General features: G+C 40.6%; 1 protein-coding gene across 1 annotated transcript; it reads left to right on the plus strand.

Moving 5' to 3' along the window:
* The first annotated feature begins 1,670 nt into the window (after positions 1-1,670).
* On the plus strand, positions 1,671-21,784 carry LOC139457366 (uncharacterized). The gene is given in 12 exon segments (XM_071238772.1): positions 1,671-1,800; positions 4,626-4,694; positions 4,913-4,975; positions 6,971-7,033; positions 7,861-7,923; positions 8,547-8,609; positions 8,932-8,994; positions 9,618-9,680; positions 10,474-10,536; positions 11,698-11,760; positions 19,529-19,735; positions 21,495-21,784. Coding segments are annotated over 12 exon segments (1,200 nt in total).
* Positions 21,785-22,480: the final 696 nt, after the last annotated feature.

Here is a 22,480-nt window from a genome sequence, read left to right on the forward strand (position 1 = left end):
CTCTGCCAGGAAAGGTTTGAAGTTATCGTAAGGCAGCGTGAAAGCCAACTTTGACAAAAACTATAGATTGAAATTTCAGACCAGGCGATATGCCTCTTGAGTTTTACTCGTACGAATGTCCTTATCTGATAACAAGAAACTGACCATATACTACAACTCCAGGCTGCCATTAACAGAAACGGTTGAGTCATTTTAATATGATCAAAGAATATTATGATGGATCTGAAAATGTTCCACCAAAATGTATTGCGATTTTGTCTTTTGAATCAGATGATTGGAGTTCTGAGTTTACAAGAAACATGAAGTATGATGACGTGAGTGAGAGGCTTACAATTTCTGAATTGTTCACTATCTTCATGAACAGTTCATCTTACTCCGAGTCAACAGAGGCAGTTGGCAGATCTGAATCATAAGTTTGTCCATATCTTTTCAGATGAACGCAGTCGTACTGGCGTAGTAATAAATTGCCTGTGTCACAACATCCCTATCGCATGAATCCATTCAAGTACGAGGTATTAAGAGTTATGTCCCTTCTTCATCCCTTCTATTGACCAATCACATTTCACTTCTCGCATCGCTTGCATTTGTTTCAAACAAAATGGTGGCGCCCAGACAAGACCATCTGATCGATAATCGAACTCGTTTTTGTAATATAAAGGATCTTACTTCTCGAACTGAATCCGATCACGTGAGCCTAGTTGGAGGTACCCATGCTTTGTTAATCCTGCAATCGACTGAAATCTGAACGGCAGTTTACAAACCGGATATAGATTGTATAATGCGATTTTGATTGGACAAAGCATATACTCGTTCGTCCAGCCAAAATAAAACGTCATAATTCCAGCCTAGTTCGGCAAAGGTGAAGACTGGACTTTTATAGTCAGTTAACTCTCTTGCCCCGGGAAGATGGAAACGAATGAAATTCATTTTATCTGCTTGTCCATGTTTGTTACATCCAAATCTTGAAACAGTTGATCTCAAGTAAACAGGACAAATTGTGTGTGACATTCCTATACAAATAGAGATAAGATGATCACAGCAACTCTTGTACGAATGTCTCCTATACATAACTATTCAAGGAGAAAGTTGTAGCTGTTGGTCCTTGGTTCGCTGCGTTATGACCGTTTGATTTTATGGCGGCCCTGGGATAGTCAACGAAAAATGCTTAAAAAATAACATGTCCTCGCGTATTACAAAAAAGACAGAAATCGTTCACTGGACATCCCGGATCTTCGGGAAAATAATCTAGTGATGTGAGATATTTTGTCTCGACATTTCAGAGTAAAATGTTATGTCTCAAACAAAAGTACAACAATAATCGATGGTAAGAAATTTGGGATTGTTAAGTATAACAATGCCAGTATGAATGTGATTGTCATCTAACGTTTACACCTTACAACCATCACGCAATGAACATGAAAAGAGCAAACAACTCAATTTTCCTTCAAGGCCAATATGACCTAATCAGATAGTATGTTGAATGTTGTACAATGGATAGCTCTTCTAATAACTGTAATTACAAGCTTTAATGAGGAAAATATAGGCCTAGCCTATGTAATATGTTACACAATGGTAATATTTTTCAAATACACTTCATTGTGAACACATGGTGTACACCCTTCAAATATGTATATATACAAGAGGTTCAGTAAACACCCCACTTAGGCAGTATGGCCGCGTGTCGTGTGTGTGTTATCTGTTTCTGGGTACTTATGGCTGGAAATGCAGTAAAGGCTTTTGTGCTGAAGTCGAATGATTTCTCGGGTTTTATAGGTGCCCACAGTTTTCCACTATCACATGGTAAGTGGTAATTCTAATTCCTTTTGAATCAAATATAATTGACATTGTTTGTGAACAAGTTGAGTGAGATAGTTTACAAATATATAGATATTTTACCGACAATAGGCCGAAATGAAGAAAAAGTAATGTGTAATGTTTTGTTTCCTTTCTGTGTGAATTCAAAGTGTTGCTAATATGTTTTATGCCTATTCTCCCATAAACAATTTGTACCTATGACTGATAAAGTTGAAGTCCTTCGCTAATATCATGTATAGCTTCTGATGATATTAATGTCTTATGATCCGTGAAGAGTCGGTGTAAAATAGGTCTTCAGCAACCCATGCTTGCCGTAAACGGCGACTATGCTTGTCTCAAGAGACGACTAACGGGATCGGGTGGTCAGGCTTGCTGACTTTGTTGATGCATATCATCGTAACCCAATTGCGTGGATCGATGCTCATTATATTAATCACTGGATTATCTGGTCCAGACTGATATTGTTTATGTGTTGTTTTTTCTGTGAATAATGTGTACTCTGTAAGCTCATGCATATCTGTTGCTGATGTCGTTATGTGTTATCAATCAGCGTACATATTTATACATGCTGTCTGGGAGCTCGTGTACATATTTAATGCATGTTATCTGTGGGCTCATATACATATTTAACACATGTAATCTGTGAACTCATATACATATCTAACACGTTATCTGTGAGCTCATTTACATATTTAATGCATGTAATCTGTGAGCTCATTTACATATTTAATACATGTTTTCTGTGAGCTCATTTACATATTTAATACATGTTTTCTGTGAGCTCATTTACATATTTAATACATGTTTTCTGTGAACTCGTGAATGTTATTTTATACATGCTGTCTGTGAACTCATATACATATTTAATACATGTAATCTGTGATCTGGTAAACATATTCAATTAAGAATTGAACGTTAGTTTGGATGGATTCACTGAAGTGTGAAAGCGCTGGTTAAACTGTGCGAACCTCCGAGCTTTTAGTTGTTTACAGTCTCCGTGCACGAAGATAGATGACAACCCCGGTCTTTTATATGGTTTAACATTAACCTGTAGATTTACTGAGAATGAGCCTGCCAATTGAACTGGAGATGGACAGAACAGCTGCCTTTTAGGCTGCAGGCGGGGGAGCACTTTATGACACGATGTGACCTCAATTTTCAAGATTTCGACGCCAGTATGTGAAGGAAATGGACAGTTGCAGACTCGACACACTGATTCGTTTGCTAAATTGAGCATGTGCTGAATTAATTTCATAATGTTTAATAAGCTGTTGTGATCAAGTGTTTGTGCTGTGACTTCAGTGATGTCGGGACATTTGTTAACGAGTGAGTTTCCGTGGCCTATCGAAAGGAGGAGTGTTTTCTGGTGGATTTTCAAATCCCCCTCCTGCTAAATCTTAACGTCGGTTGTTTAAGGAGAAGGCAATGAATATCGATCACTTTGTTAAAACATTTTAATAATGTAATATTGTACTTTCATTAATATTTGTTCAAAAACGCTATCATCTGTACGCGAAATATTATCCTTCGTTAAGTCTTGTTATATCATCATCGACTCAGTACGGGTTACGTACTAGAACGTCAAAATCGTCGCCAAATACCCATTCGATATCAAGCGTTACGTATATACTCGAGAAGGCGCGCAGCTGTCTAGTCATAGCGCGAGAGTCGTTGACCCGACGTGTATAAGAGACCTTGCTTGTATTAGAGACCCAGCGTCTGTTGTGCAGTAGTTTGTGTTCATTTGTAAACCTAGTTTATTTTATGATACAGTTGTTGATTGTTTACCATTTCCCGTACGGTGATCGAACCGTCAACCGTATTCTCTCTGATCAGATGATTTGTCCACTAGATGTCAGAAAGCTGCATTAAAATCTTGCTCAAAAGTTATTTGATGAAGGCCTTCAGTAAACCTTGAGACATATGTTCCCGTGTCTGATCAGGTGCGACCGCCTCCGTGGTCTAGTGGTAGAGCGTCCGCCCGGAGAGCGGAAGGTCCGTGGTCTGATCTCCGGCCGCGTCATACCAAAAGACGTTTAAAGATGGTACTTGTTGTTACCTTGTCTGGCGCTCGGCATTAAGGGCTAAAACACGGACTGGTCGGCTCGGAGTCAGTATACTGTGTTTGAGTGGGGTATTCATGTTAAACTGCGGCATGGTATCACAATGTGAAAGCACTATAAATGCAATGTTCTTGAACACGACGTTAAACCCCATTTCACCTCATCGGAAAAAAAAACGCTTAATAATGTGGTCGTCATATTTAAACAAGGAGCACTCTGGTATGTGCTTTGTTCGTAAAACAATCCTGGACGCGACGTTAAACCCCATTTCACCTCACCTCACCTTTGATTAGGTGAAGACTTGGCCTGCTTCTATATATGGTTATTGAGGGTCAGGCTAGGTCACCTTTTCGCACACACCTGCTATCATAAACACATGCTCAAAACACAGAAGGAATTGTAAATGGCCTCTATTTTGAAGAGGTGGCATGGGTGGCCCAGTCGTCTAAGGCGCCGCGATTCGCTGTACAGAGTTGCGTCCCTTGGGCACGCCAGAAACCTATCATTGTTGGTTCGAATCCCGGTTCGCCCCGATTATGTTTCTAGGTTTATCAGCACCATACCCGTGCTGGCACGCCGTGATATAACTGGAATACTGCCAAAAACGGCGTTAAACCCAACTCACTCACTCACTCTATTTTGAAGAGTTAGTTCTGATGATTACGGAATGAGTTTTGTCACTTAATTTTACAAAGTTCAGAATGGAAATATTGACAACGTACCAGGTATGCAATATGTTCCGTTTAGTTCCAGAGAACCTGTTAAATGGCAATGGGAACAAAGAGGTTCGTCTTGGTAACCTGGAGACAGCAAAGGGTAATGTATTTCTTTTAATTAAATCGTTTATAACTGATATTTATTTACTATCATTTTAAATGTCTTTCAAGTGCAGGCCTAATTGTTGATCTACATAGTTGCTTCTGTTGACGACAATTATAGGTTAGGGGATCAAATCTAGTCCAGAATCTCCATGGACAATAATCGATGGTATTATTGTTGTTTATTTAACTGCATCGCAAATTATTTTTTTTCAGAGAGCAAGTCACCATACAAAGAAGATACGGACAAACGTGTAAATGAACTCGAGAGGAAAGTCGGTAACTGGTCTTTTATCCATCACGTCATATTCGATCGTACTGTCCCAAGATCGCTTCAGTTTTAAAGTAGATATGACATCTGATCGGAAAACGGAATTCGTTTGGTTCAATCCTCAGGCCACGTCAAACGAAAGATGGTACTTCTTGTTACCTGGCCTGGCCTTCACATCACCTCACCAACAAAAACATTCATAATTTCAGTTATCCTGACAATGTTTTGGCTCTTTACACAAGCTACGTGAAATATTTGTGTAGTTTTAATCCCTATTTCCTTTTTGTACATTTTACATGAGTATGAAAGGAAAATCCGCGGTATAATTGTATTTCTTACCTTAACGGGTATTAACACGCATAAACATGTACCGATCGGTCCTTTAATGTATTTAGTGAACTACACACTTAAAGAACTGTTAGACTATCAGGCCATAATCATTATTATTAAAATTGATATAAAATGTGAATTCATGGATAAACTTAACCACAGCTTCGTTACGTGGCGTTAAGAAGTTGGTATATGATGAACAAGGGATATCTTTAGATATGCAGCGTCTTTATTACAATGGGTGCGACGATTTGGTGTAGAAACGAACACCGTTCTTATGCAAGTGATGTGCAGAAATGTGGAATATTGAGGTTATATACAAAAAGATAATTAATGTTTAACCAAGATAATGTTTACATTTTTGGTATATTGATGATCTGATATTGTTCAATAACAATCAAATAGCCAATTCCTTTCCACTGATTTACCCACCTGAACCAGGAATAAAGACCAGTGAGACCGCCTCATTTGATCCCTATTTAGATAATTTCATAATTATTCAGAGTGACATTCACTCTCCACAAGGCTGTATGACAAGAGGGATGACATCGAGATTCCAATACTGAACTTTCCCTTCATGTCAAGCAATGTTCCAGCAGCTCCAGTCTTTGGCGTTTATATTCTGAGACAGGGACATGCTCTTTCTATCAAGAGTTCAAACAGCTCTTGCTCGTGGTAGACATGTTGAAGGATCCGTGAAGATCCGGGTCAGAATAGGTCTTCAGCAACCCAGGCTTGCCGTAAAAGGTGACTATGCTTGTCGTAGGAGGCGACTAATGGGATCGGGTGGTCAGGCTCGCTTGGATGATGCATGTCATCGATCCCAATTGCGTGGATCGATGCTCATGATATTTATCACTGGATTGTCTGGTCCAGACTCGATTATTTCCAGACCGCCGTTATATAGCTGGAATATTGCTGAGTTCGGCGTTAAACAACAAACCAACCAACCAACATGTTGATGACATTTCCAAATTAGACGTACCAGCGTCCAGTACCAGTCTGATGCAATTCCCTCAATTGTCATGTACCCTTGTTCCCTTGGTTTATCAAGGTGGAAAACGGATTTGCCTTTGCATGTGTTTGGGACCGGTGCGACCGGTCGGGCAGGGTACGCTGACCTTTTCACGAACACCTCCATCTCCAGTTGATAGTGATTCATGAACACATGCTCATCGCGTGTGTGAGCGTGCGTGCGTGCATGGGTGAGTGAGTGTGTGTGTGTGCGTGCGTGCGTGCGTGTGTGTGTGTGCTTATACTAGTCCGGATTAAAACCGGTTTTAAGGTGCTGTTCCTCTGATATACCATGCCACAATTTTAACACTCAGACAAAGTGTAGTAGCTATGCGCCAAATAACCTTTTGTATACCCTCAATGCCGAAGGCCTGCCAGGGCAGCAATACGTACCATCTTATAACATTTTTTCGTAAAAACGTGTACGGGGATGCTCTCCGACCCTAAATATGCTTTATCCACTAGATTACAACAAAGCGTCATACAACTCTGCCACAAAAGTTGTTTGATAATGGATACATCATTCAAGCCCTTAGAAAGTCTTTATAAAAATAAATATGGTTACAAGGTGGAGTACATTTCCGAAAGTTTTATTGCATCGGTGAGCTTCATCACGTGAGCACTTGTCATGGTATGCAATATGTTTTCTTTTGTTCCAGAGAATCTGCTAAATGACAATGAAAACAAAGAGGTTCGTCTCGGTGAACTGGAGACAGCAAAGAGTAATGCCTGTTTTTTATTAACTGGCTTTTTTACTGATAATTATTATGTACTGTTGTTAAATGGTAGTATTATGTATTGTTAAACACTGTTGCAACTGTATTACGTTGTTTCTGTTTAGATTTAGTAGGACTGTGTTGTGACAATTAGTTGTCGCGAATGTAGTACTAATGATATCTATCGTAAGCAGTGGTGTGGAAGTTACTATATTTAGATACTTTTGGAGTCAAGTGTAATCTGGAGTCTTCTAGAACACCTAGACTGATCCAGCCCTGTATAGTACCTTCTAGAAGGGGTTTAGACTATACAAGTGAACAGGGGTTCCCTCAATAATCTCACATTACATCAAGACCAGCGGATTTGTGAAAATCATTGTTGCCACTCAGTATATACAGACTAGGCCTATTTTGGAAGCTTGACCACTGTTGCTGTTAGGTGAATATTATTACCACTGCTTTTATATTTTACACTGTCATTGAAAACTGTACTACCAGTCTATTGTGTACTGCCTTTGTAATTGATGTGAAGTAATGTGTATTGATTTGTAACCTAGTAAATTTTAGAACACAATTATAGATTGTATACCATTTCTTTATTATTTGTTGATTTCACACTGAGTTATTTTACTTCATCTTATTGTTTTGAAGACGACTCATAGCACTATTCTCTTTAAACTCTTATAAATGCGGGCTTAATTGTAGTTATCGGCAAAGTTGCCACTTCTGACGACAAGCACGGGTTACGGGGAATCCAATGGAATCTGGAATCTCCATGGGCAGTTACCATTAGAATTACTATCGTTTATCTGCATCGGAATTTATATTTTCAGAAAGCAAGTCATCATATCTGGAGGCTACTGACAAGCGTGTTAATGATCTCGAGAAGAAATTGGGTAAGTGGTCTTTTCTCAAACAACATTGTGTTATAGTCGTTTGAAATGTCCTAATATCGCTTCAGTATTGTAGTAGATATGGCGTCTGATCAGAGAATGGAAGGTTCGTTATAACATGTATGGGAATCCAACAGTCAACCTTACGCTCCCCGACCATATGCGTTATAAACAAGAAGTCAAAAAGCCTCGTAAAACTCTGACTGAAAGAAAGTTGTTTGATAAGGGTCACATCATCCAAGCCCTCAGAACATCTTTCTAAAAATAAACATGGTACCCATGTGGTGGACAGTTCCAAAAGTTTGACACATATGTGATGTCCGATGCAATTCCCTGTTTTCACTTGTACCATATGTTCCCGTGCTTCTTCTGGTGAACACTTGACATGCTTCTTCGTGCTGCTGTTGCGGATTAGGTTCATGAACACGGGGTGTCATCCTTACTTTACAGAGATGCTTTCAGACATGCTCTGGACATAGTCAGGATTGTACATGGTCTCTTTTTTGAGGAGCGACTTCTAATAATTAGGGAAATATTTTTGTCATTATATTGAAGAAAAGTACAGAATGTAAATACATATAATTACATGTAATACCGGCCATAACATGTGATGCCTTTTGTTCCAGAGAATCTGCTAAATGACAATGAAAACAATGAGGTTCGTCTTGGTGAACTGGAGACAGCACAGGGTAATTCATGTTTTTTTGTATTAACCTGATTTTTTACTGTTATTTATGATTTACTTTTGTTAAATGGTAGTATTATGTATTGTTAAATACTGTTGCAATTGTTATGATTCAGTAGAATTGTGTTATGACAATTAGTTGTCGCGAAAGTAGTACCATTCTCTTAAATCTCTTCTTAGTGCAGGCTTATCTGTTGCTAACCACTAAATTGCCGCTTCTGACGACAAGCATAGGTTACGGGGGAATCAAACTGAATCCGGAATCGCCATGGGCAGGAACCATTAATACAACTGTTGTTTAACTGCATCGGAAATTATATTTTCAGAAAACACGTCATCTCACCAAGTGGCTTCTGACAAGCGTGTTAATGATCTCGAGAAGAAATTGGGTAAGTGGTCTTTTCTCAAACAACATTGTGTTATAGTCGTTTGAAATGTCCTAATATCGCTTCAGTATTGTAGTAGATATGGCGTCTGATCAGAGAATGGAAGGTTCGTTATAACATGTATGGGAATCCAACAGTCAACCTTACACTCCCAGACCATATGCGTTATAAACAAGAAGTCAAAAAGCCTTGTTAAACTCTGACTGAACGAAAGTTGTTTGATAAGGGTCACATCATCCAAGCCCTCAGAACATCTTTCTAAAAATAAACATGGTACCCATGTGGTGGACAGTTCCAAAAGTTTGACACATATGTGATGTCCGATGCAATTCCCTGTTTTCACTTGTACCATATGTTCCCGTGCTTCATCTGGTGAACACTTGACATGCTTCTTTGTGCTGCTGTTGCGGATTAGGTTCATGAACACGGGGTGTCATCCTTACTTTACAGAGATGCTTTCAGACATGCTCTTGACATAGTCAGGATTGTACATGGTCTCTTTTTTGAGGAGCGACTTCTAATAATTAGGGAAATATTTTTGTCATTATATTGAAGAAAAGTACAGAATGTAAATACATATAATTACATGTAATACCGGGCAAAACATGTGATGCCTTTTGTTCCAGAAAATCTGCTAAATGACAATGAAAACAAAGAGGTTCGACTTGGTGAACTGGAGACAGCAAAGGGTAATGCATGTTTTTTTGTATTAACCTGATTTTTTACTGTTATTTATTATTTACTATTGTTAAATGGTAGTATTATGTATTGTTAAACAATGTTGCCATTGTTATGATTCAGTAGATTTGTGTTGAGACAATTAGTTGTCGCGAATGTAGTACTATCTACTGTAAGCCGTGGTGTGGAAGTTTCTGTATTTAGATTCTTTTGGAGTCAAATGTAATCAGGAATCTTCATGAACAGTTAGACTAATCCAGTCCTTATAGTACCTTCTAGAAGGGGTTTAGACTATATAAGTGAACATTAGCGTGCCTCTATAATCTGACATTACATCAAGACCAGCGGATTTGTGAGGATCATTGTTGTCACTCATTATATACAGCCTAGGCCTATTTTGGATGCTTGACCACTGTTGCTGCTAGGTGAATATTATTACCACTTCTGTTACATTTAATACTGCCAGTATACTGTTTATACTCCGCTCTAATGTATACTGCCTTTTGTAATTGATGTGACGTAATGTGTATTGATTTGTAAACCTAGTTAATTTTAAATACAATTTAAATAGCATATATTTGCTGTTTGTTGGTTTCAGACCAAATCATTTTACGTTGTCTTATTGTTCTAATTTGGATGTAGACCTGTAATACCATTCTCTTAAATCTCTTCTTAGTGCAGGCTTATCTGTTGCTAACCACTAAGTTGCCTCTTCTGCCGACAAGCAAATCTAATGCGGAATCTCCATGGGCAGTGTTCATTAGTATAACTGTTGTTAAACTTCACCGGAAATTATATTTTCAGAAAACACGTCATCACACCAAGTGGCTGCTGACAAGCGTGCTAATGATCTCGAGAAGAAATTTGGTGAGAGGTCTTTTCTCAAACAGACGGTACTTGTTTTTACCCCGCCTGGCTTCACCTCACCTCACCAACAAAAGTATTCGAAATTTTGAAAATGTTGGCCTATCAATGATCTTGGCTCTTTACACAACCAATGGTGATTTTTTGGTTTCCCAATATATATATTTGCACTTTACATCAGTATGAGAAGAGAATCCAAGGTGTAATTTTAGTTTTGTACTCTAATAGACTTTAGTGAGTGCGTGAGTTATGATTTAACATCACATCGGCAGTATTTCAGCCATATCGTGACGAGAACTGACATATAATACATAGGTTTGAATCGAATAGATATCTGTCAGCGAAGGACAGTAAAATAACTTAAGTATCACAGTTTCGATTTTAAAACTAGTTGAGAACATTAAAAAAATACATTTTCAATCAACCTGCCCTGTCAAAGTCATAATAATGAACAATATTATTAATAACTGCAGGCAGAAATAAAAGAGTCCAATGAAACAGCCTCACCTGTTTCATATTTAGATCTTTGCTTAAAGATTCAGATCACACTCGTTCTACAAACATTAAATAAATGTTGATGTGAGGGGGGATGTGGTATAAAGTCGCTTCGATCAGAGGCTACTGGATGTCAAAAAAGCGCCATAAGACTTGTAGCGACCAAATGGTAAAGTTAGACCCAGTGATCATGTGTTCGTGGAACGTGGGCGTCACATGACCAGAGCGTGAGAGGGTGGGTAGGTGTTTGTTGTGAGTGAGGGTGTTGCGCAGACAAACAGCCATTTTTTGAACAGTGCTAGTCAGTCAGTCACTCAGCCAGTATATATGTACAGTCGGATAGGGTTTGTCAACCGGGTTACAGAATAAGCCTTTCGTCTGAGTTGGACTTGCTCAAAAGTTATTTCAACAGGGTTACATCCTTCAAGCCCTTAGTACAGCTCTCAGAAGGTTTGATGGAAGACTTTTTCAAATGTTGGACGCATCGGTGATGCCCGAAGCAATTTATTATTTTTACCACATGTTCTCGTGTTTTATCAGATGAACACTTGACCTGCTTCTCCGTGTGGCTGTTGTGGATTAGGAAAAGTTCACCTTTTTTTAAACAGCTAGTATCGTGTCATTTAAATATAATATAATATGTTTGTAATATGATCCTTTTTGTTCCAGAGAACCTGTCACATGACAGTGAAAACACAGTGGTTCGTCTTGGTGACCTGGAGAAAACAGTGGGTAATGAGTTTTTATCCTCCACTTGAAGTTTATTATATTAATGATTCACCATCCTCTCAGGTCTCTCCAAGGTTTCTAAAACTTCAGAAAGTCGTGACAAAGTTACATGATCCCAGTGGATTGATACAACAATAACAACGTGGCCCTTTTGGATCCGCAGCGGTCGCGGCATTCGTCATCACTCGCCCCTTTCCGTTACATGCAAGAAGACTCGTCCCCCTATCGATGCATGTTATATGCGAAAATACGACAAACCAATTAGAATGCACGTATTATTTCAAGTTCTTCGTCAAAGAATCCCTCGGAAATAATTTATGATTTTACATACATCTTGCATCTAAAATATACCCAATACACAGTTAAATGTGTTCAATCATACTGCATAATTCCGCATGTCCAGATGTGCTTTAAATTGCATTGAAATATATATAATATATGGGGAAATATATGTGAACCATTACGCAACGAGTTGACATTCGTTTTAGGTATGCCCGTTTGCGCTAAGACGGAGCCAGGTCGCAGAAATGGCCATGAGAGGGGCACGAGTCGCTATTCGGCTTGTCCCGGAATAACACGAGTTGGTCACGAATGCGTTCGCGGAACAAAGATGCGGAGCCAACGTTTCCGTTGCTTCTTTATACTCCCGTCGTTGAAGCAACTAAGCCGTGCGTGATTTGAAGCTTTTGTTCTGCCACTATGGGAGACATCTTGTGAAGTTAATCATTTCCTTCATCCGGCCGTCGTTGGTGTTCCTGCATTTTGTAGCAGTGCCATCTGTCACATCGTGATGCTGAATTAGTGGTTCAAAACGGATGAAATGTTACACTCCGTCATGTCACGTGACAAAGTGACGACAGTGACGAGGGCTTCCTCGTGTAATTTTACACGTTGTGGCACACAATTAGAACCTTTTGACGTAGAATGAGAAACATTACGGCTTTTATTATTTTGCAAACAGTTTTATTCTGGCAGAAGAACTATTTTTAAATGGGAATCGGAACAAAGGCAATGTTCCGATAACAGCATAACAGCTATTCTCAATTACCTATCTGATAAGTCCTACAAGCACTCTTTCGCTTACTCGTCTACCGATTTACACATTCTCTCGTTCACCCGAAAAAATACACCTGTAATATATGGACATATTGCCGTGACAATAATTACTGTTTGTTTGGGATAACACTTTTCTAAACTCGCTCGCTCAGCCTACTTCCCCACCATCTTCCCGAGGCAAGAGAGTTAACTGACTTTAAAAGTCGAGTTTCCACCCTTGCCGAAATAGGCTGGTATTCCTGGGCTCGATCGTAGCGCCACCAGTGGCTGTTACGAGTTATGTCCCTTCTATGCCCTATACCAATCAGATTCCACCTCTCGTATCACTTGCATTTGCTTCAAACAAAATGGCGGCGCCTAGACAAGGCGATCTGATCAACAATCAAGATCTATATTGTGATAAAACAGGTCTTACATCGCGAAGTGCATCAACTCATGTGAGCATCTTGATTAAAAACGTGAAAAGATTTGGAAAATATCTGTTGACAACGAGTTGGCGGTGCGCATGCTTTGCAAATCCTGCAATCGACCGAAATCTGCACTACAGTTTACAAACCGGATTTCGATTTTGGTGCGCGATTTTGATTGGACTATGCACACACTCGTTAAGTCCAGCCAAACTCCATAATACCAGCCTAGTTCGGCAAGGGTGGAAACGGGCCTTTTATAGTCAGTTAATTCACTTGGCTCGGGAAGATGCTTCTCCACGCAGCCACCGCTGATGACAACTGCATTTTTTAGAGTTGGTGTTCCTCATGTTCTCTTACCTCCTAACCTCCAGACAAGTTGGTCCATATTAGTTATATACGATTGATCCGTAGGCATTCCAGTTGCATGTCACACACATGTTTGTTACAACGTTAAAGATAGGTAGTTTAGACATGTTGTAATGTGAAGGATGCATGCCCGGGTGAATTTCTAGACAAAGGTATATTTGGGGTGAGATGTTTTACTTCTTGTGTCAGGGACATTCCGATATGATACATATTAAAATCGGGTAGTCAGGCTCGCTGACTTGGTCGGTGCATCCCAATTGCGTAGATCGATGCTCATGATGTCAATCACTGGATTGTCTAGTTCAGACTCGATTATGTACAGACCGCCGTCCAATAGCTGGAATATTGGAGTGCGGCGTTAAGCAACAGACAAACACAAATGATACTGAAAATAAAAATTGTGTAACGTGTTTGTCATTGCCCCGTCTGACAGAGTCAAGACCATAATACCCGCTGAAATCTACCCGTCATAGAAACAGAACAGCATAATAACCAATGAGGAAATGGTCGTGGACGTTTTTCGACGTGTCTGACGTCGACCCTGAGGTAATCTCCAAGAAGGTCTTGTCCGTGGCAACAGTTGGGTATGTGATGTGCTTGCATTCGATGCGTTTTCTGCGTCACTCGATACTTGAGCTGACGCGAAGCACGGTTGAGACATCGTGATCTGTCCGTACTCGCCCGTACTCAGTCGTACGGAAACAAGAAGCACATGAAGCATGAGTACCTGTCGTGATGTGGGTCCGAGATGAGTTCGATGCATCACGACATCATCCCCGCGACAAAGAATGGATTCTAATAACATCACGAGGTAAATCGACTTTTATGACGATTTATGATATGTGCACATGCGGCGTTTATCCAAGGTCTGAGCAACGCTTTGAAGGTCCCCTGTTTCTGACTAATGACGCGGTCCCGAGTGTTCATACTGAAATGTCTAAAGATTTTTTTTTTATTTATGTGTGTATTTGTCTCCTAGTGAGTGAGTGAGTGAGTGAAAGGGTGAGTGAGTGAGTGAGTGAGTGAGTGAGGCTGGTAAATGCTGCTTTGAACAGCATGCTAGACACATCACGGTGTGTCATTTTGATGGGTCAAAGACATTAACTTTTATATATTGGTGAAAATCCTAAGCACGTACATGGTGTTGATTTTTCAAGTATAATAATCAAGAGTGAATGGGTGAGTATGGTTTTACGCCGCTTTTATTCCAATATTCCAGCAATATCATTGCGGGGGACACCAGAAATGATTTTCCATGTCGGGAATCGAACCCGGGTTTTCTGCGTGACGAGTGAACGCTGTAACCACTACCCGACCGCCCCTAATAATCAAGAAGAATCATCGGATCCTGGCGATATTGAGGGGGGCAACTAAAAAAAGGTCATTAGACGACTTAGCCACTTGTGTATTTGAAACATGAAAATTGCACCAGCAGCAAAACAAATGTACACTTCACAATGGAAGTAAATTACCCCGTCGTTAATTAGAGTGAGTGAGTGTGTTAGGTTAATGCCGCTTTGAACAATATTACAGTTTCAGCTTGATGTGGGAGGAAAGACCGAAGTGTTGCAGACGTTTACCACTTAGGTGAAACCCACGAGCACGGGTATGGTGCTGACAAACCTAGAAACATAATCGGGGTGAACCGGGGTTCGAACCCTCAATCATAGGTTTCTGCCATCCGTGCTCCCACCTGCTTTGATCGGACAAACAACTTCCCTATCAAGTGTATCGCAGTAGAGATATGTGGAGCATTGTAAGGCATTTGTGTTCATCACGAAACGTCAAACGCATATTCACATCAACTTTGAAGAATGTCATGTTCTAGGCTATGACAAATCAAAGATCAAAGAATGAATTGTGTACATACGCGAATATCAGATATGAGATTGTAATCCAAGGAGTGTGAAACGAATTGAGAAGTGAGTGGATTGGCTTTTGTTCTATTTTGAGCATAGAAAACATCAGATCTTGACACGACTTTGGTACGCAGCTCTGCACGTCAAATTGCCGGCAATTAGTCCCTTATCACAAAGTAAAAAAACATATTATGTCAATAATGGCTCAAATGAGGTGAGTCGAGGTGAAATCGGGTTTAACGTCGCGTCAAAGATTACGCAATTATATAACGACGTGCATGCACGTGTGTGTGTGTGACTGTTTGTACTAGTCCGGACATACATCGATTTATAGTGCTAGCTCACTGAGATACCATGCCGCAGTTTAACATGAATACCCCACTCAGACACAGTATACTGACACCGAGCCGACCAGTCCTTGTTTTAGCCCCTATATGCCGAGCGCCAAACAGGGTAACAACAAGTACCATACTTTATCGTTTTTTGTTATGACGCAGCCGGGGATCGAACCCCGGATCTTTCGCTATCCGGGCGGGCGCTCTACCACTAGACCACGGAGGCGTTCGACTACAAAATGAGAATGAATACTCAAGATACAAGAACATGTTTCACAGAATAAAAGTAAATCTGGCGAATGTAGTGGCACAAAATCTATTTTCCATGAAAGAAATATCTTCTTTACATTACACGTGCTTCAATGAAACAAACACCGATACAAACAGTTGCATTATGTATACATGTGTACCTGAATGCAGTAATTAATATTGTCTTAAAAGTAATTAATATTTCAGAGACTATTAACAACGCAACATGTTTTATCTATACTTCTGCACATATGTCTACATATTGTTCTCCAAACAAAATGTTCTGCGTGTGGTAAAGAGGAGTTTTACGCCGCATTTAGCAATATTCCAATACTATGACAATGAAAGCACGACAGCAATCGGCTTCACACACAGTACCCGTATAGAGAATCGTACCCGATTCTCTTTGTGGCCATCCCTTGGGCACGCCAGAAACCTATGATTGTGGTTTCGAATCCCGGTTCGCTCCGATTATGTTTCTAGGTTCGTCAGCACCATACCAGAGCACGTCAGACCTGCATCACTTCTGGCTTTCCTCCCACAAAAAGCTGACACGCCGCGATATAACTGGAATAATGTTAAAAGCGGCGTTAAACCCAACTCACTCACTCACTCACTCTTTATGGCGAATCAACGCCTGAATAGAAAAGCACATTCGTAAAAAACGTCATGATTACATGTATATCATAAAGCTATCACGGATATTGACAATGGTTTTGGACGTTACTTGGGTTTTCGAAATAACCTCTTTGGAGGTTTTACTCAGTAAGTCCTCATCCAGGGTATGCAGTTTGACATTTTCCTTGTTCACACGAAAATAAACCTATTTTTCTTGTACTTTTTCATCATGAAAAGTATTTACCTAGTAGTTGCGGAGGCAAAACAATTAAAATATCACACGTATAAAATGTATTTCATTAATAAAATCTGTTCATATTTTTCACATTTACAGAGAGTTCTATTTCCATAATAAACACACCATGGATTATGCCCCTTGCATTATGACGTCATTGGTGCCAGTTGATAAATGAATGACGTCATAAGACTTTATTAGACGTGTATCCAATTTTCTAAAATCGAAGACAATAAAGGCTGACAGGAATCGAACCCACATCTTCATGATGAGAACTTTGGCACTGTACCTGGCACATATATTTCTTTGCCAGGTACATTTAACGATCGTTTATTTAGATTATACATTTCCAAAATTATACAAAAAGGTTAGGTAATGGTTGAATGTTATGAACGAGTTGGTAACATACGTTAAGTATGACGGTAGATGCTGTGGCCGTCAAGGATCATGGAGAACGTTGGGGCTAAGATGGGAAATTTGAATGTTGACATTTTTGAAACTGTAGTGCGAAATACAGCCACGATTTGTAAAACATTCATACACTCGACGAGATATACTGGTATGAATCTCCAAATGGCGATTTGAGGTTGTCTGGCCCAAACCTCTTGCAGCGCCTGCCCAAGTTCAGCCAACGTGGTCGGCGGTCTATGACGTTGACGCACACACGTGTTCAACAGGGGTCAGATCTATACCCATTGGTGGCCTTGGCATTCTATGGATGTGGGGCGGCTGAAGGTGGGCATTGACGTTGCGTTCATGGTGAGCACGGGCGTTGACGCCCTGAAAGAAAAATTACCGACCCACACACCTTCATAAAGGGACAGCCCAGTCGTCTAAGGCGCCGCAATTCGCTGTGCAGAGCTCTGTCCCTTGGGCACGCCAGAAACCTATGATTGTGTGTTCGAATCCCGGTTCGCCCCGATTATGTTTCTAGGTTTGTCAGCCCCATACCCATGCTCGTGGGTTTCACCGAAGTGGTAAACGTCCGAAACCTGCATCACTTTGGGCTTCCTCCCACATTAAGCTCACACGCCATGATATAACTGGAATACTGTTAAAAGCGGCGTTAAACCCAACTCACTCACTCACTCATAACGGGACAACAAAGGGCGTCAATGTTGACCCAATAGTGCTGTCCATTGACCCTTCCTCGAAAAGTCTGTCACGAGGTCTCAGGTTCACATTGGCTTGACGTTCATTTCGACGTCGCCAGATACGACCACGCCTTTCCTGGAAGGGCAAAGTGAGTTGGAACTCATGTGAAAACTTGACACGTCACAAGCCACGATTACCCCAGTAGACGTACACAGATGACGTCTGTTGGCAATATGACGATTTGTGAGGGGCGGCACAACACGTGGCCGTCGGTATGAGTTGCCTGTTGTCGATTACAAATCGTAACTCGTACTCCAGTAGCCTGATGAAAGTTTGCAAGAATTTAATTCGACGTTTGTGCTCGTTTTCCACGAGCTGAATTTTGGACAAATCCATCCTGTAATCTTATCGTTGAATTGGCACACCCTGAACGGTGTCAATCGTCAACATTTTGGGTTTGTTAGTATCTGTTCCATAGTCTCCTAATCACAGACTGTTGAATATTGACGGTAATGGCCACTGCACGCTGACTTCTCCCAGACTCCAGCATGCCAATAGCCGTAGACGTTCCGTACAGACCCCGCATCGCTAGTTCACATACAAACAATGAAGGAAACCAAGTAAATCACACTATTTTGATGAGCAGATTGAAAAAGATCGACCAGAATAATGGTCGACAGAGATTACTCGGCCTTCTGTGTATGTCATGAATGACACCCTATGCACGTCCAGACTCGATTAGTTACAGACCGCCGTCATATAGCTGACATTTTGTCGAGTGCGGCGTTAAACAACAAACCAACCAACCGCTACTGCTGGGGGAACAAGCAACTTATAGGATGTGTGTCTTAATGTAAAGAGTTACAAACATAAATGTTCTTGCATAGGGTATTTGTTGTCAACACTCTGTGTTCTAATTCTTGGTATTAACATTGATATTTCATGATCTCCGACTTGTTTTAGACATAGACATTGACGTAGATTTATTTCAGTAATGTAAGGCCACAGGCCCAAAATGGTATATTAAACAACTATTTTTTACCGTATTCGATGTAATAAGCGCTCACGGCGATATTTGCTAATATATTGGCGAGTGAACAGTTCCAATTAGCACACCTTCCGATTGATCAATGTACACAAAACTTATTTATTCGCGTATAATAAGCCCTCGTCTGTTATATGCACCCTTAATTATGGGCAATTAAATTCTGGAAAAATATATGTGTCGTATATGAAAATTTCAGGCTGTTAACATAAACCACGAAATTTATCTTTCAACTCACTTTTTTTCACCAAAACTATATTCTAATATGAGCCGCCTATTTCTAAGTTTGAGAGCGTCCTGGGCGCTTATTATGTCGAATACGGTAATGTTTTTTGGACGTTTCATATGTTTCAGAAAACACGCTCCTCGGCAGCAGTGACCGGGCAGAATAACTTCAGGGGAACACCCTCGCTTTTTACTAGCTCGGTCACAGCTTACTGCTTCCCTCAAATAGTGCTATGTCAAGCAAAACATCGCGTATATCCTTTACATCTTCATTACAGCCAACCTGGCGTCTATGCTGAATGGAGATTGTGGCTCACCGACTCCTGTAGAAGGCACAGACGTTGACTACAATTCAACAAAGATACACGATATCGCACAGTACAGATGCAAAAAGGGTTTCCTTAAACTCTCTCTTGGTGAGATGGTGACGAGCTACTGCAAGGAAGACGGGCTGTGGACGGAGGTCAGCCTGAAGTGTGCCAACAGTAAGGATATAAACTACTTCAATGCATATATGAAAACTGACACTTTGTTGAAAGTATGAGTTTTTACGGACTGATCTCCCCTGCTTAGTTCTGGTCAATATCTCGATTGCAAATTACCCCTAATTCGATTTATATTAAAAATAAACAAAAAAGATAAGAAATTAACTTCAACTGAGGCCCTTGCAGAGAGAAATATGAAGTATTTCAGCAACAGAGAAATATTATTTGAGCCGTAATTTACATTTTTTTCTGAATGACCGAGATTATGTTCAGCCTGTTGAGAGGATCAGAAACCCTGCAGAGCCTTTCACTTCGATGAAGTCGGCTTGGCTGAAAAGTGAGCTTTCTGTTTGCTGCTCAGGACCACTCATTTCCCACTCGAAACCATCAATGTGTGGTTTTGCATTGAAATGTAAATGAAATGTATGTAATGTCCAACTGTCAGTGGATGCCCAGCTTTGACAAAAACACGGTATCTTAAGCGTCATGGTGGATTGGCTCAATCCTTGTGTTGCTGTCTTTGCCAGGCTTGTGGTTTGGACACAGAGGTCCATCCACGTACGCCACAGAATATGTCATGGGAAATGATGCGTATAAAACTCATTGACAACATTCAGGAAAAACATGGCAAGTATGCAGACCTCGCTTTCGAAATGTCACACCAGCATCACAAGTACCAAGTTGTCCCACTCCCCATTGTTCTCGGTGCCTTATGTTTGGTACCTCCCAAATCAGATGACAGACATTGGGAGAGTACCCTGGCTAGTTGCAAGCAACACACTCCTTCTGTCAATCTGGGTAATGTATAGAAGGCTGCAGTGTTGAGGAGCCTTTACATTCTTCGAAAGGTTCTGGGTAGGTTCGACAAGGCAGCGCTTCCTGAGAGAAGTCCAATTCGCATTGGCTGCATTTATTTTTTTAATTTGTAACTACTACTACTACTACTACTACTACTACCACTACCACCACTGTTACTACTACAACTACTACTACTACTACCACCACCACCACTACCACCACCACCACCACCACTACTACTACCACCACCACCACCACCACTACCACTACTACTACTACTACTACTACCACCACCACTACTATTACTCCTACTACTACTACCACTACCACCACTACTACTACCACCACCACCACTACCACCACCACCACCACTACCACTACCACTACTACTACTACCACCACCACTACTATTACTCCTACTACTACTACCTCCACCACCACTACTACTACTACCACCACCACTACTACTACTACTACCACCACCATCACCACTATTACTACTACTACTACTACCACCACCACCACCACTATTACTACTACTACTACTACCACCACCACCACCACTATTACTACTACTACTACTACCACCACCACTATAACTACTACTACCACCACCACTACTACTACTACTACTACTACTACTACTACCACCACCACTATTACTACTACTACTACTACTACTACTACTACTACTACCACCACCACTATAACTACTACTACCACCAATATTACTACTACTACTACTACTACTACTTCTACACCGTGTTCACTGCTCATTTATGATCACCCAGGTCTCATGATCAGTGCACTCCCTGGGGAAGATACAACCCAAGCGAAAATGCATGAAAAGAGGCGAAAGTTGCAACCGTTTTTTATAAATAATATTTGTCTGAATAACAATGGAAAAAAATGTGCCAGTTTATCAGATTATTGACGAATTTGATCATGTTGTCCTTGACAGTATCTGGTTGTTGGACGGTATCTCAAGGAAGGGCGTTATATACAGGAACTCAATCAACAACAACATCCGGCCACATCTGCCAGCGATGGGATACTAAGAAGCCACACTCCCACAGCTACGATGTAGACACCTTGTTTACTATCCCGGGCTTTGATACGCCCCAAACTGTCACAGGATCTGCTAACTACTGCCGTGACCCATCACAAGGCAAGTATTTGTGGTGTTACACTACGAATAAAGACGACCGCTGGGGAAAGTGTGACGTGCCTCGGTGTTAAATAGAAAATTGATTTGATTACAAGTACGATACTGTCCCAAATGGATCCCTTCTTCCCTCATCTCCTCCTAACGGAAGTGGAACCGTGTTCTCTGGATTTTTCTGTGGCGAGATGTGATGATGGTATTGATGGAAGACCTCTTATTTCGTGATATTGCAACATTAAACTATCTCAGTGACAATGTATTCATGTTTTATTCTGTCTTGTCATATAATTAGTATGGTCATGTGGGTGTTTTATGTCCTCTTTAGGTTGCTCCAATGTCTTGTCTTGTTATATATTTGAGTGTCGTTTTTGAGGACAACTATTTAATGGATTATATGGATAGGGTGTGGTATTGATGACACTACACAAGGAGGTGAATGTCAATCACTCAATCTGTTTGTTGGTTTACGTCTACATTACTGCGTCCTGTAAACATCAACTTTATGGCTGATGGGGTGATCTTGCCATGGCCCTCGCCATCACAATACGATGTCTTACAATCAGCTAAACCACAGCCATCCACAATCACCATTTTGGGTCAGTCTTGCCACAGGTGTACAGTCCATTTCTCCTGTAACCCGCCGAGCTACTACTTGAATATTGGTAAAAGAGGGGTAAAGTCCAACTTACACACACACTCTCGACAAGTATTTTAGGAACCTTACACAAGGGATTCAATCCTACTGTACCGATATCGATTTCAAACATCGTACCTGCCAGAAT

Source organism: Haliotis cracherodii, unplaced genomic scaffold, assembly GCF_022045235.1.
Source record: "Haliotis cracherodii isolate W230 unplaced genomic scaffold, xgHalCrac1.p SCAF_12, whole genome shotgun sequence".
NCBI lineage: Eukaryota > Metazoa > Mollusca > Gastropoda > Lepetellida > Haliotidae > Haliotis > Haliotis cracherodii.